A 14,866-nucleotide genomic window follows, 5' to 3' on the forward strand; every position below is an offset into this window, starting at 1 on the left:
AATAATACATTTTCCCTTAAAAAGAATGCATTATTGTTATTGACACGTTTCACACAGATTGAATTTCTTTGCTAAATAGTTACTATATCAATTTTAAACCATTGAATCGAATCGAAATCGTCATGAATGAACCAATATCGTCCATGTATCGTATCGTCAACCATGTATCGTGATGCGCATCGTATCATCGCTATTAAATGTATCGTTACACCCCTATTGCCTACAGACGGCAGCTACAGTACGTGGTTATTCACTACTGGTACAGGAAACCCACGTCGTTAACGGCATACACAGTAGTATGGTCAGCAGGCTGACGGTGGGTTGTCCCTCTACAATAGTACCTTCCCGCAGCTGAGACTAGAACCTCTGGCTTGGTGACCTTCTCCGCTGCTCTTTTGTTCACACGTCTGCAATGGTGAAACAACCCAGCGCCGTCATATGCAGTGTACAGTTCAATTATGGACGTGTGCAATGTACTGTACACGTCGATGATGGTCCATGCAGGCATTACATAAGCCATTTACCATGAGAGGGAGTGGGTTGTTGGCTGATTTACCACTGTTTCAGGGTTGTTTGGCACTCAGCTTCGCCTCGTGCCACAACCCTGAAACAGTGGTAAATCAGCCAACAACCCACGACCCTCGAATGGTAAATTGCTTTTCTACCACTTTTACCATAAATGAAAGAAAACACAGTTGTAACTTGCAAGGTTATTTAGTTACAATCAAGTGCAACACAACAGAGGGCGGGGTCCATGAGCCAACTCAAGGTTGTTGACTGATTTACCACTGTTTTAAGCCAATCAGAATCCAGTATCTGAACATGTGACCACCAAAACTGGTAGAAATGCATGTTTGATTGTCCTTCTCCACATAAAATTGCATATTTCCTCTCTCTGACACACCCAAAGGCAAGCTCGCTCGCTCTCACTCTATCTTTCTCGCTCACACACACTCACGCACACACACGTACACACACACACACACACACACACACACACACACACACACACACACACACACACACACACACACATACAGGTTCAGGGTGGGCTTCAGCATATGACATTTCTAAAATTCCTGGAGTGCTCAGAAATCATATTACATGGGTGCTTACGGTAGCCCTGGCATGATTTATATCTCAAATCAACATATTTTAGCTGTCCAAAACCAAACACTGTGGTAGGAACTAGCCAACCATTCTCATTAGAGGGCTATCACAGCTCACTGCCCCTGTAATTGCAAAGGTATGTGGATCTAATGAGCAAAACACTATGAAGGATTGATCCGGAGTAAGGATGTTTGCACCGCACGTGTATTAAAAACAGTCTTCCTTTCTGAATTTGTGGAAACAATTAAGCGTGAAAGAAAAATTATACAAAAAATGTGGTTGGATTAAAGTAAATTCAATGGCCAAACAAACCCAATGAAACAAACAAAAGCATGCAAATGTGGACAAATACAGCGGTTTCTCCTCTGGCTCACCAAACTAGCATGAATGGTGTAGCTGACAGGAAGGCAGACAGCTAAGCAAACAGTATTATAGAAAACATACATTATATTCTATATACAGTACTACTTCACACTGGCCTGAGAAGCTGTGTCTGTGAAAACCTTGCTATAGTCTGGAATAGTCATGTAACACTGCAACTCCTGAGCCTTTCTGATGAAGTGGTCTGAAGGGCGGTGGGTGTCAAGACTCAAGCCTGAAGCCTGCATTTTCCTTTTGTTTTGTACATACAGTACTAGCAACAAGCATTGTGAAGTTTCATCATACAATATTATGCTTTTCTTTTTCGGCAAGGTCTTTTTTTTCTATAACATTAATTCATGTTGGTCTTGAGCTTGATGTTGGTCTTGAGAAACGTATGAATGTTCATGTGTAAACGATGACATGTTCTACCTTGTCTGCAAGTTAAATCTGTGGGGTTTGTCAGCACTCAAGTAAAATTATAGCTACATTCGGAGTTTAGAGGGCAGTAATAAATTGCGAAACGGCTTAAGCAGCTCCCCATCTGCAAGTCTTAATCTTCCTTAATCTGCACATATATTATTATGTATACTGTGAATTTATGAATGTACTCGCAGTGATTCTTAAACATTTTCATATCATGGTCTCCCAAATTGATACATATTAGGCCACTGACCTCCATTTGAATAGTTTTTTTCTTTTTTGCCTGCAGGGACACCCATAAAAGAACATTATTGTTGTTAGATTAGCTCGATTTAATGATGCAGAATAGATAGAGTGAAACCTATGATTTCAATAGTCATTCTCATACATTGTCATTGGGTTCAACTTAAACTGTTCCAAGTTCTACAGGGGCCGCCCGCCCTGAATCGGTTTATAACAGTATGTTACAGCATATGAGCTAACACTGAACAATTTACTGATGCTTACAGTTTGGCTACACTCCTGTCACTGTAAGGGCCGATGCATACTGCACTTTTAGAGACAAATTTAGTTCGGTTCGGGGAGTTCCAAAATCTCGGCAGCACCGAACAGCCAAATTAATGACTGTACCCGCCAGGCACGTGCACACATAGACATCAAAGGGGGCTTGAGCCCCTGCCCTTTTAGCCGTCTGTAAAAAGTGCCCTCTCCAGACCATGAATAAGTACAGAAAATAGCTGACCTCCAAGCTCACAACGCGTCACAAAGCGGTGTGAGCGTTTCACCAAAAGGCCCTTTTAGAAATGTCACCCCTGCCTCTTTAACATTCTCTGCACGTCCCTGGTACCTGCCCCCCCGAACATCTGAATGACGTCACATTGTAATTTAGACAAAGCCAAACCAAAATAAATTCACTCTAAAAGTGGAGTATGCAAAGGCCCTAAGTCTGCTGTCTGCACCCCCCACTGCTCCTCCCCCTGAACCCGCTGTTCCTCAGTGACCTGAGCCTTCACACGCGTTTGCGAGAAAACACACATTTCCCCTCGCACTGCTGTGAACCATCTGCACGAGATGATGTGTGTTTGTGTGTCGTGTGTGTGCGTGAGTTGGAGGAAGGCCTGGAATGTGTGATGTGTGCTGTCATATCGGCAGGCTGATTTAGGAGAGGAAACCTGAGGTTCTAGAACCCCAATGATAGAATCACTAGTGTCGTAGTCGAGTCCACCTAAAGCGAGTCTGAGTCAAGACCGAGTGCGGTGCGACCGCAGTTTTCCCGGTGAACCTGAGCACAACGGTGGGGGCGCGGGAGTGCACTGACTATTGCCGATGATGGAGAGGTTATATAGCTTTATGTATTGAGATAGCTTTATGTACTTGCCGATTTCGTAAGAGACTCGTCGCCATTTGCAAGATATTTAAAAGTTATTTGGGGCCATGATGATAACCTTTTTCCCACTACTAGACTATGGATTTATATTGTCTGTGTTATTGTTTACCAAAATTATTCACGTGTTGCAAGATCGCGGTTCCACTAGTTTTACTAGTAGGCTAGTGTAGGCTTAGAAGCCTTTTCAGAAGTTAATTTAATGTTTTCCATTTAATGATTTCCTTTATCCTCATCTAATCTTGCGCTAATGCACGCAACTGTTTTCGCCATGTTTTAAGGCCTAGTAGGCTTTTCAGAAGTTAATTTTATGATTTCCATTTAATGATTTCCTTTATCGCCATCTTGCGCTAATGCACGCAACTGTTTTCGCCAGGTTTTAAGGTCTTATTTAAGTTGTTTCTCATAAGCTTGCGACCCTCCTTGCCCATCGGCCCCCACCGTTGCGCTCAGGTTCCCCCGGGAAAACTGCGGTCGCGAGTGCGGGAGGGGGTCGAGTCCGAGTCGAGACTGAGACCAACGAGGGTCGAGACCAAGACCAGATAAAAAAATAAAAATAACTGGTACTCTGGACTGGAGACAGACACGAAAGATGGAGAGAGAGTATAGGGAAGTGGCATGTAGCAATTGGTTCGGATCTAATCAAATCTGGCCCTGAGTGGGTTCCATTAATGACCACAAACAGCAATCTAAAGTCCTGCACCAAAAAATGATTTGGTGCAGGTACCAAATGAGATGCATTCTTATTAATGGTTGCACTGTAAAATACAGAAGAGCATCATGGACAGTGTTCAAGTGTCTGCGGTTTCTCTCTCTCGCACACACACACATACACACGCACATACACACGAACACGCACACACACACTATAAAGTAACAAACAAGAACACAAAATGTGATTTGATTGGGAAACCGAAACCCCCTCCCCCAAACTCTTCCCCGTCTATCCCTAGAAAAACACAAACATCCTCCCGAGTTGAAGAAAATAACTAAGACAAACAAACAAGAGGCTCGTCCAGGGCCCAGCGTCTTCTGTCACGTGTGCTGGACAGCCCTGCTGCTGTTGGCAGACAGTGAGGAATGTCTGCTCGGTCTGGCTCAATCCCTATCATGTCCACAGTAAGTAACACTGGTCTTTATCAGACAAAGCCTGACAAAGTCTGCTTGTGGCTTGCTCAAAGCACCGTTACTTCCCACCTCGCCAGGCAGGAGCGAAGTTAAGGACATGTCATCGTTCCGTGGGACCGTGGGAAAAGGTTCACTTACTTGTAGAAGTTCTTGTTGACCTTCCTCTCGTGCGGAAAGCCCAGCATGCCGCAGACCACGCGGCTGTTTTTCGGCGTCCATCCCACGTCGCAGATCTGGGCCCAGCCGTCCTTGTACTTCACCTCCACCACACCCTCGGTGATGAGCTTCTTCTTCTTGGCCATGGCGACCACTGGCCGCAGCCGCACCTCCTCTATCTTGTTCTCGTCGACGTGCGCCTGTTGGGAATCGAACCAGGTTTGTGGAGGTCGGGGTCATTTTCTCTGTCCGTTCGATTCAGGGATTTAATTCTTCCCTTCAAATACCTTCAAACAATTGTTGTGAAATGTTGTTGAGATCAGCCATATTGATGATCCAAGTATTTGACTCGACTGGATTGAAACAAACCCCAACATTTTACATATTGTGGGGCGGCATAGCTCAGGGGTAGAGAAACCGCTATTAGAGCACGAAGGGTTCCCGAAGGGTTCCCAGTTCGAATCCGGGCTCCCCCTGAGTTAATGTCGAAGGGTCCTTGGGCAAGACTCTGAACCCCACATTGCTTCCGGTGAGCAGGTTGGTGCCTTGCATGGTTTCCTCCGCCACCGGTGTATGAATTTGTGCGTGAATGGGTGAATGTAATGCACAATCTCTGTAAAGCGCTTTGGATAAAATCGCTATATAAATGCACCATTTACCATTTACCATTTTACTGGACTCCGAGCTACAGTCACACTTACTCAAAATCACTTCAAATAGACACAAACACACATATGCATGCATGCATGTGCACAACGAGTAGTACGCGCCAACAAACGCACACATGCAGGGAGAGAGAGTGTTGTCTTCTATGAAGATGCTATAATGAATAAAGGTTTAACGTTAAGCATACCTCTTGACTGTAGGATGCACTGGGTACAGTACATATCAACGGTTGTGAATCCACGCCCAGAGTCATAATAACCATTACAGACTATAATCTTGGATTGAGGTTTCTCATTTTCTCATTACATTTTGTAAGTGGTTCATTTGAGTCTCAGCCATTACTTACACACTATAATCTTGGATGGTGGGGAGGTTCAAATCTCCTCGCTAACACCTTGTAAATGGTTAAAGCGATGCGATGGCGCTGCTTGCCAGCTTTTCACTGAGTCACTGAAATGTTGAGTAAGTGGAAAAGAATCTGGCTGCATTCCTGAACTGTTGTCTGGACCCCACAGTTGACAGAGTCTGACTCATAACAACTGGATCGACGGAAAGAAGGAAGCAAAAACTCTGCTTTTGAGAAAAGCCATATCTGTTAGGAAAAACATCTTTTTGAAATACTGCACATCAGAGTGACTTGGCAAGGGGGAGACCCTGTCGAATCAAAAGGCAGTGATTCAAGCCATTTTAATGGATCTGCTGTCAGAGTGCAGAGTTCCTGCTGTTTCCAGGGAACCGTGTGTGACGAGCTCCCCAGTCTAACCTTGTTCACCTCAGACCTTTCATTCATGAACTACTTACTGTGACGAAAGAAATTGCGATTTACGATATTATCGCGATAATCAAAATATCCCATTTATATCCCAAATATAACATTTGACAAAAAATAGCAGATCTACAAGCTAACCGAGGACGACGGTAGCCTTTCTTTCTGGAACTTTAGTTGCACCGACTCTGACCTCTAAGGACCTTCCAGGGAGGGTGCTCTTGTGCGTCTTGCTGCGTCACACTCTCTTGTTTCTTTCTTTTTCTAGTTGTTTTTATATCGCACTGACCTTTGGACACTCTGCACTATTAGGTTGCGTTAGTATTTTTGAGTATTTTTGCTTGTGTTTGACATGATGGTGAGATACTTGTTGCACTAACTAGCATTGACTGTTATGATCACTTTGATTTGGGGGCACTGTACTATATTGATAGTTGTGCCTAAGGACACTTTATGTATATATATATACATATATTATTCGTTCCCTTTCTTGATGTACCTTGCTCTTACTGTACTCTGTTCTTGTTTTTTTTTTTTTTTTTTTTAATCTTTTTTCTTACTTCTCTGTAACTTTGTAAATAACCTTATACTGCTGTGCTGCCTCTGGGCAACTGATTTTCCCCTTGTGATAATAAAGGTATCTATCTATCTATCTATCTATCTATCTATCTATCTATCTATCTATCTATCTATCTATCTATCTATCTATCTATCTATCTATCTATCTATCTATCTATCTATCTATCTATCTATCTATCTATCTATCTATCTATCTATCTATCTATCTATCTAAGCTCACAACGTGTTGCATATTGTAAAGAAACTGGGCCCCTTCCTTACTTCCTTCTATATCACCAATGATTCTAATGAAGGCTCAGTTCCATTTAGTGTAGGACTGCTACTCAAACGTTTTGATTTCAAGGACCACCATAACTTTGAGGGAGTACTACAAACGGAACCAAATTAGTATCACTGGTAACACATGTGAAGGAAGTAATGAAGGGGCCCAATTTTTTCCATTATGGCTGCTGTGCATAGAGCCTGCCATGGTGGCTACTATGGAGGCATTGACTTTCTCAGGTACACCACAGGTGTGGGAACCGACTTGCCCATTTCCCTTGTCCATTTCCAGGGATCAAAACTGTGAAACTTCCAGTCACAATCTCCTTCAATGAATTTAACAACTTTCAGCCATATGCATGTTCAAATCTTTAGAGAGATAGATATAAGCTCACAAAACACAATGTGCTGTATTTTAGCTAGTAGAGCTAGTAGATCAGCTAGTTACGAATAGCCAAATTATATAGTAGGGCTTATAGTTAAAGCAATGGCTACAGCCATCATTATTCTCAGCAGTGCTTTATAAGAATAAAGGTACATTTTCCTTGTCATTCCGGAATAGTCTATCAAAAAACAGCATCCTGGGTAAGGGACTAGCAGGTTTAAGGGTCATTCCCACCCATATAAAGACAAAGATAAAAAATATCTTTCTCAATTGAAATGGATGGTAGTGTCCAGTGTGGACACTACCATCCACTTCAGTTTAGAACGATATTTTTTTTATCTTTATCTTTATCTTGAGGGGATGAGCCTTTAGCTGGTAAGCTTTTCCATTGACTGCATCGCAGTCATAGTTTGACTACCTGCTGTCTTTTTTAATGATTGCACACACATGGTATAGACTACAGGCTAATTACCACCATATGTTCACTAGGGGTTAACATATGGCAACAGGTAGAGTTGTACTGAGCCATAACATGTCTCCCATGTGAGTTAAAACAACTGTATATAAGGTAAAGTGAGGGCAAAGTGTTTTTTACAGGCTTCTAACAAGCTCTCAGCCTCACTAACACAGAATGTTTACGATCATAGTCACTGCAATCGTAGCTTACAGCAGTTTAGATGTAGTGTTAAGCAGGCTCACTCAGACCAGGCAAATGATGGCCTAATCTCAATGAAAAGTATTTTTGGAGTCTTACTTACGTCAATGATGTTGGAGTCCACAAAGCCGGGAATCCTTTCGTCTTTGCACACCGCCCCAGCGTCCTCATCGTGGGTACAGTCGCTGTTGCCCCAGCCCCGAGATTTACAATCTTCAATGCTCTTCTCGCCACCATTGCACTGCACATTGTCCAGCCAGATCTTTCCTGCACAGAGGCAACATACCGTTAAGACCCAAGTCCGATTCTATACCAATGCCTTTCCAAATCAGTGTAGTTTTCGTGTCAAGGACCCCCAAATGGATATATATTTGGCCGCGGACCCCCATCAGATTTCACAAGATTTATGTTAAAAGATCTGTTTTGTTCAAAGATGGTAGATGTACAAGCTCGCTTGTTTGTATTTCTGCATATTTTTGAATAGCCAACACAAAAGTTTAAAATGATCCAGATCTTTTCCCGGTGTTTAACGGGTTAATATAGTAGCTCCAAAAGGATCCTAGGCTCTGAGAAATATTTGGTTCAACATGCTAAAACCACAAAATGTTTCGCTACTGTATATTTTTGGAAGATGTTTCCAATTTTGAGACCAGCCTGAAAGGAGCCGAGAAACTACAATATTTGAAGACCTGCCAAAAGTAACATGAGTTTTAGCTACCATTTGCAAGAACACACAGCTCCACCAAAAATATTAATATTTCAAGACCACTCCATCCAACAGTGCCTATAAACCTGTAAAAGAATCTACGACAATGATAACATTTTCTAGATGTTTTGATCATCATAATTCATCGATCATTTTGATCTTGATTTGGGGAAACAAATGATCGGTATCTGATCTTAAAGCGGCGGGGTAACTTAATAAAATGAAAATGTGTCCTATCTGTATGGTAGAGTATGGTAATATGACAACAATATATAACGATAACAATATATAACAACAATTTCAGTTGTATTTTGTCTCCCTGTTCTTTTGGGAATAGATCGTGTCAAAGGTCATGACACAAATTCAGGCAGGCTCTGTTGGCTCAATGGCAAGCTGGCGAGCCATCGCAAAGAAAGGGCGACTCCCACTCGGTCTGTCTGCCATCATTGACTCTGCCTCGAGAGATTGGCTCAATGGCGGAAAAGTCAGCACCGCGGGTTCAAATCCAGGGTAGAAAAGTAAAGTTACATGGCTTACATGGCTTTAACATCCAGTTTCAAACATAGCAGGCATATTAAAGGAAATTGAGATTTAGGTTCCATGTGCACAAATCCAAAAATGTTTTTCCCCAAATCAGAAGCATTAACAGGGGTGTCCAAACTGTTTTCAAAGGGGGCCACATTAGAAAATATTAAAACACTCAAGAGCCGACTACATCTCCTGACATAATGTACTTTCGGTTGGACCATAACAAAGTCATATAAATATGCATAACATTTAAACGATTGTATTTAACTATCATCATCAATATTTAATATCGATAGTCTTTTGTCATGTGTGTGCTCTGAACAAAACACAAATTACGTTATTTCACATTGGCAAATGTAACCGACGTGCAAGGTAAAAAATACAATAAAATTGCCTTTCTTTGACCCCATAGAATGAGACAACAGTGAACAAGGAATCCTGACAAATTATACTAGATTTAGGAATATATAATGTGTCCCTGGGCCGCATTTGGCCCCCAGACCACACTTTGGACACCCATTGAATAGCATCACAATAGTGAATCACAGAGTAAATAATGCACGCCATCGCTTCCTACCTTGGCCCTTTCCATATTTGGCGCTGTGTGTCCAGCCCGTGGCGGAGACGAAACCCATCATGCGGCAGAGCACGTTGGCATTGGACAGGGAGAAGTCGTCGTCGCAGATGGTACCCCACTCTCCTTTGTAGAAGATCTCGATGCGGCCCTCATTGTGCTTGCGGGGGTATCCGACCATCCTCACCTTCAGGCGCTCGGGGGCCGGGGTGGTCCGGGGCGGGGGGGAGGTTGTGGTCACCACCGCGGAGGTTGTGGTTGTGGCTGAGGGTGTGGTCTGGGCGAGGCAGTAAGGAAACCACAAGCCAATTAGAAGGCTGATGGCTAATCGTTGCCGCCGTCTTGAATTCTCCATCGTTGCGCCTGCAGATATGGAAATTCAAGTCTGGTTAAAAGGTTTAAAGGTCAGTATGTTGGCGCCTGAAATGTAAAGATGATGTAAGTGTGTACAGTATACCATTTCTTATTATTATTGATAGGTATGCAGTAGATTGACAGGAAATGGGATGGTGGGGGTGGCACACAGCAAAGGTCATCAGGATCGGGACTTGAACCCACGATGCGCTGTCAGGCCGGACTACCAGCCTAGGTGCCTGGACCACTATGCCAGTAGCCCAGGCTTACAGTATGGTTGAAATGTTTCAATAATAAATTGGCTGTATAGCCAATATTCAATTAACTGAGTAGTAGGTCAAATGAAAAAAGTCAGTAACAGACCGGTTTAAGTGGAGTCAAATCAGATCTAAAACAAAGAGTCAGTTTATTGTTTGAATTGGTCCATAATTCAAGTCTGCTTTTGCTTTGATAAGCAATACTTTTATGAGGTGAGTAAAAGGCCAATACATCGTTTTCCTGACACTCCATGTGTTTTAAATAGACTGAGTGTACACAATATTAAAAACACATGTTCTTTCCTAGAAGGGAAAAAAACAGGCAAAAGCTTTGATCTGTATTTTAATTGAATTATTGCATCTATTTCAATGATAAATGGGATGATGTAGATAAAGGGGAAGAGAGAGGATAAGAATATTATAAAGCCATCATCATGAGACAACCGAGATGCAGCTGGTACAATGGAAGGGTAACACCACCTTGTGACAGTGTTTTAGACATTAATTAGTCTTGTGTAGCCAGACAGTCAGAGACTGAACCTACTGATATGTCATTAGAGATCTAAATGCATGGGCTATACACCCACTGACTTGAAAACCAAATGGTTCGGCCATGCTGTTATTTTTAAGATTTCAGATGTTTTTCCACACGGTTCTAGGCCATTCATTGAATCTAGATGTCACCAGACACATTCAGTAGACACAGGTTCCCTGATTGACTGGCTACGCGAGACTAGACATCAATATATACACAATATACTTCCGTGTTCAGTGATTCGATGGCGCTTATTGCTTACCATATAGAATAACCAATGCATTATCATATTGAGCAAACGCATCATGGAGTAGGAGCTCCCCATGGATGCCAGCGGGCGCCCCATGCTTGCAAGTCTGGCTTCATTTCCGCACCCTGAACTGGAGCACCACCTTATTACAGATTATATATAAACACTTCAGTGGTTCAATATATCTTGCAGAGAGCTTAGTCTCAGGTCTGAGATGGCATGAACCAAAGGAGCTGAAAGTATGCAGAGCACATGCATGGATGAGTGATTCTCCTAGAAGTGGGATGGATGTAAGAGTGTAGAGTTGCTCCAGCTGCTTGAGTTAAAACATCTGGTCAGTGTTTACTTGACTCTAATGGAGGACGGAATAGCAGTAGACATTTAAACATGAATCAGCCTCGAATGACAATCAAGTCAACATATAGGCTATCACAACATAGATGTTTAATTGTTTATGGTGTTTATTACATTTAAGAATTGTTATGCCTTCACTGACATTGCTGATGATGACAGGTGGCCTGCTGTGGCCTGCCGTGGTCACCTCTGAAAGGTTGTTATCAGTGGCGTACAGTTCAGCAAAAGCTAAGGTATGGCACTATAACTGGTGTCTTGCACGTGCACGAAGCTACGTGAGCAAGACACTAGTTATGTTGCCATACCTTAGCAACAGGCATAATGAATTTATTTTAAGAAGTACATTTTTTTTCCTGTAGCCAAGGTATGGCAGCTGCCATACCTTGCCATACCCAATTGATGCCTCTGGTTGTTATAATCCCAGGTGCCATGCTAGAAATGCAGGGTTGGGGTTGGCTAACTGCTGAGGAAATTCGGTTACTCTTAAGTGCAACGTTTTGCTATGTCCCGGTTATTTGTGAACAAGATTTAGGGTTATGCAACATTGAGAAAAGCTCCTTTGAGGAGATAATAAAAAAATATTCAGCGTCATTTTGGCAGCATGACCTTTTTGTTTTTATGACGATAAGCCTCTATAGTGTCTAGTCTGTTCACAAACATGCAAAGGGCAGCAGCCCTAAATGAGCTTGTACGCAGTAATATCATTACGTTGTGGGAAAGGAAAAATGTCTTGAGACCGACAAGCAAGGAAATTCATTCATTAAGAAAATGTCAAACTTATGTCAAAAGAGCAACATGGATGACACATGAATATGACCAATTCAAACCATCCTGGCCAACCAGTTTAGATAACGTATGACCAATCCAGGCACCCGCCAGCCGTACTGTGAAATTCATAAATGAATTCCTGTAGGCTACCGCTCGATTACCTACTGAGTTGTGCATAAGACTGCTATTGATAAGTTGACAGTTACACTGCAGTGGTTTGAGAGTGGAACATTTAACGGGGGGTTGCTCCACCAGAGACACAAATACAGTAGTGTGGTGTGTTTGTTCAGAGACCGCAAACTAAAGCTACCCTTTCCAGCACATGTCTGAGACTCACTGGGACATCTGAGTCCAATTTCACAGTGTATGGCATGGATACACATAGCATATTTCATACAAACTCGTCTCTCTCACAGACACACACACACACACACACACACACCGCACGGTCCGCACCTCATCCCTCTGTATCTGTCAAACTATCGCCTTGTCATTTCTCTGTCACACTCACAGTAATTCTTAGAGTGGTGTAAAGTTACTAAGTACATTTACTTAAGTACAGTTGAGATATTTGTACTTTACTATTGAGTATTTCCAATACTTTAACTTCTACTCCACTTCATCTCGGATTCAAATATTGTACTTTTACTCCACTACATTTATAGTTTATTATTATTTATTGTAATAAGTACATTGTGAATGTCTGACTTGCTTGTAACAGAATATTTCTATATTGCAGTATTTATACCTTTACGTAAATAATGTGAGTACTTTTTCCCCAATACTGAATTCTTATACTCGTCCACTCAGTATCTGACTACAATTTCTTTCTCTCCATTCATGTTCAATTTTACAGATATTTCCTCTCATCCTCATTCTGTCTCTCAATTACCCCTTTGCTTTCTCTCTCTTCATGCTTGATCTACCATTCTCTCTGACACACACACACACACACACACACACACACACACACACACACACACACACACACACACACACACACCCTCCTACCAATGTGCTCCTGGGTGTCAAAGATCAACACACAACACAGAGCTGCATTGCCAGAGGCACTGAGAAATAAACAAGGCCAACCTTCCTGTGTTGTCTTAGCTTGACCTGTAACCTGTTTGTTAATTAAGTCAGAGTTTGTCTCTAACTGTTTATACTTTGGTAGATTCAAAAGAACTCAGATATCAGCACACAGTGAAACCTGCCTAGCTACAAAAAACCTTTGGCTGCTGCTGGTTGCATAAAATCTGATTATCTCCCCCTTGGGTGTTAGTGGGGGATGAGAAGTCAGCCAACAACTCAAATAACTCAAATAAGAATCTGGTTGTTATCCCCCCTAGAGCCATAACAGTGACATAAGGATATTGGAAGTCTTTCTCTTTTATAGTTTGACTGTCTGGCTGAATAGCCCACATTTGGAAAGAAAGACCACGTATATGGACAAAAAGATCTAGCCTGAACCAGAAATATTTGGAACGACCACACATAAGGACGGAATCATAGACTACCGCAGACGTTAGGGTACACCAGAGCTGTAAAAGAAATTCAGGAGTCCAATTAGGTCATAGTTTGGCACTGGATCGCCATTTCTTTCCGATTGTAATAACATTCCAAATATGATATCGCTCTGCTCGTCTAAACTGGATGGAGAAAACGCTGAAATAGTACATTAAATAAATAAGGCTACTACTGCTTAAGTTTCAAGTTATTTGAAGAGTGGCTTTTGACATTAACTATGCGTATTGGTAATAATTAGCATGCACGTTTAGTAGTTATTTAATAGGCTACTCAGCCGTCTTTTTTCGAATCGCATCTTTTATGTGCCATGCAAATAAGATTAGGCCTATAGTTTAGATTTCTGGTGATACAAGTTGCATGAAATGTATTTCTTTTCGCTAAATCAAACGTAGACATTCCGAGCTCGTCCATGCAGAAGTCAGTTCGCCGTTGCCACTAAAAGGAATCAGATAAGAGCACTTTCACTTTCTTACCTGAAGAGGGTTATAGCCAAGTAACGGTCCTCCTATAATTCCACAATCCAGCCCTTTATTCTATCCAGGAGTTCGCAAACTTTAAAAACCGTAGTAAAACTGTAAAAGAAACATCCCTAACTTGCTCTAATTCATCTCCCAATAAAAAAAGGGCACCAATTTGCGGGGCAAGAGGTCCACCGTCCACCTAACAGCCAATTATGCCTTTCAGTCTTTTTGTCTGTAAATTGCCAGCTGTACAACCCTCACCGAGGAGGAGGGGGAGAGGAGGAGAGGAGGCGGCGACTCGTGGACTTTTACACAACTTTAGAAGGGGGCTGGATTTTTCCTCTGGAAAAGACACTACCTCTTTCATGAATGGTTTTGGAACCGCCTTGGCTCATTATTGCGTAACATAAAGAGACTTATTTCAGACGTGTATAAATATATATTATAGCTAAAAAAAACTATTAAAAGTGAAATGTTATATTAAATAGTGGAATACTTAAAGTGTGGTTCCTGTGGAAATAAGCCGCAGAGCTTTCTAGGATCTCCTTTTAGTTGACCTTGTACCAGTGATTTGTACAGTCATGAAACTGTACTTTTTTTCTATTACAAACTTCTAATAAATTCTTAAAAAAAAAAAAAAAAAAATGCTGATGTGAATTGGCTTCTGAAGAGAGAAAAA

The 14,866-nt window shown here is 42.0% G+C and overlaps 1 protein-coding gene across 1 annotated transcript in view; it reads right to left on the bottom strand.

Annotated features, from left to right (window-relative positions):
* The window catches only part of loxl3b (lysyl oxidase-like 3b), a 32,845-nt gene extending 18,511 nt beyond the window's left edge, over window positions 1-14,334 (bottom strand). Inside the window, exons 1-5 of the mRNA XM_080750771.1 lie at window positions 14,200-14,334; window positions 9,685-10,044; window positions 7,977-8,140; window positions 4,544-4,761; window positions 342-407 (exon numbers count right to left, since the gene is read on the bottom strand). Coding sequence (XP_080606897.1) covers window positions 342-407; window positions 4,544-4,761; window positions 7,977-8,140; window positions 9,685-10,036 — 800 coding nt within the window. The 5' untranslated portion in view covers window positions 10,037-10,044; window positions 14,200-14,334. The remainder of the gene's footprint in view (window positions 1-341; window positions 408-4,543; window positions 4,762-7,976; window positions 8,141-9,684; window positions 10,045-14,199) is intronic.
* Between the last annotated feature and the right edge of the window lie 532 nt (window positions 14,335-14,866).

The sequence above is a fragment of the Nannobrachium achirus genome (genome assembly GCF_963921795.1).
Source record: "Nannobrachium achirus genome assembly, chromosome: 20".
Classification (NCBI taxonomy): Eukaryota; Metazoa; Chordata; class Actinopteri; order Myctophiformes; family Myctophidae; genus Nannobrachium; species Nannobrachium achirus.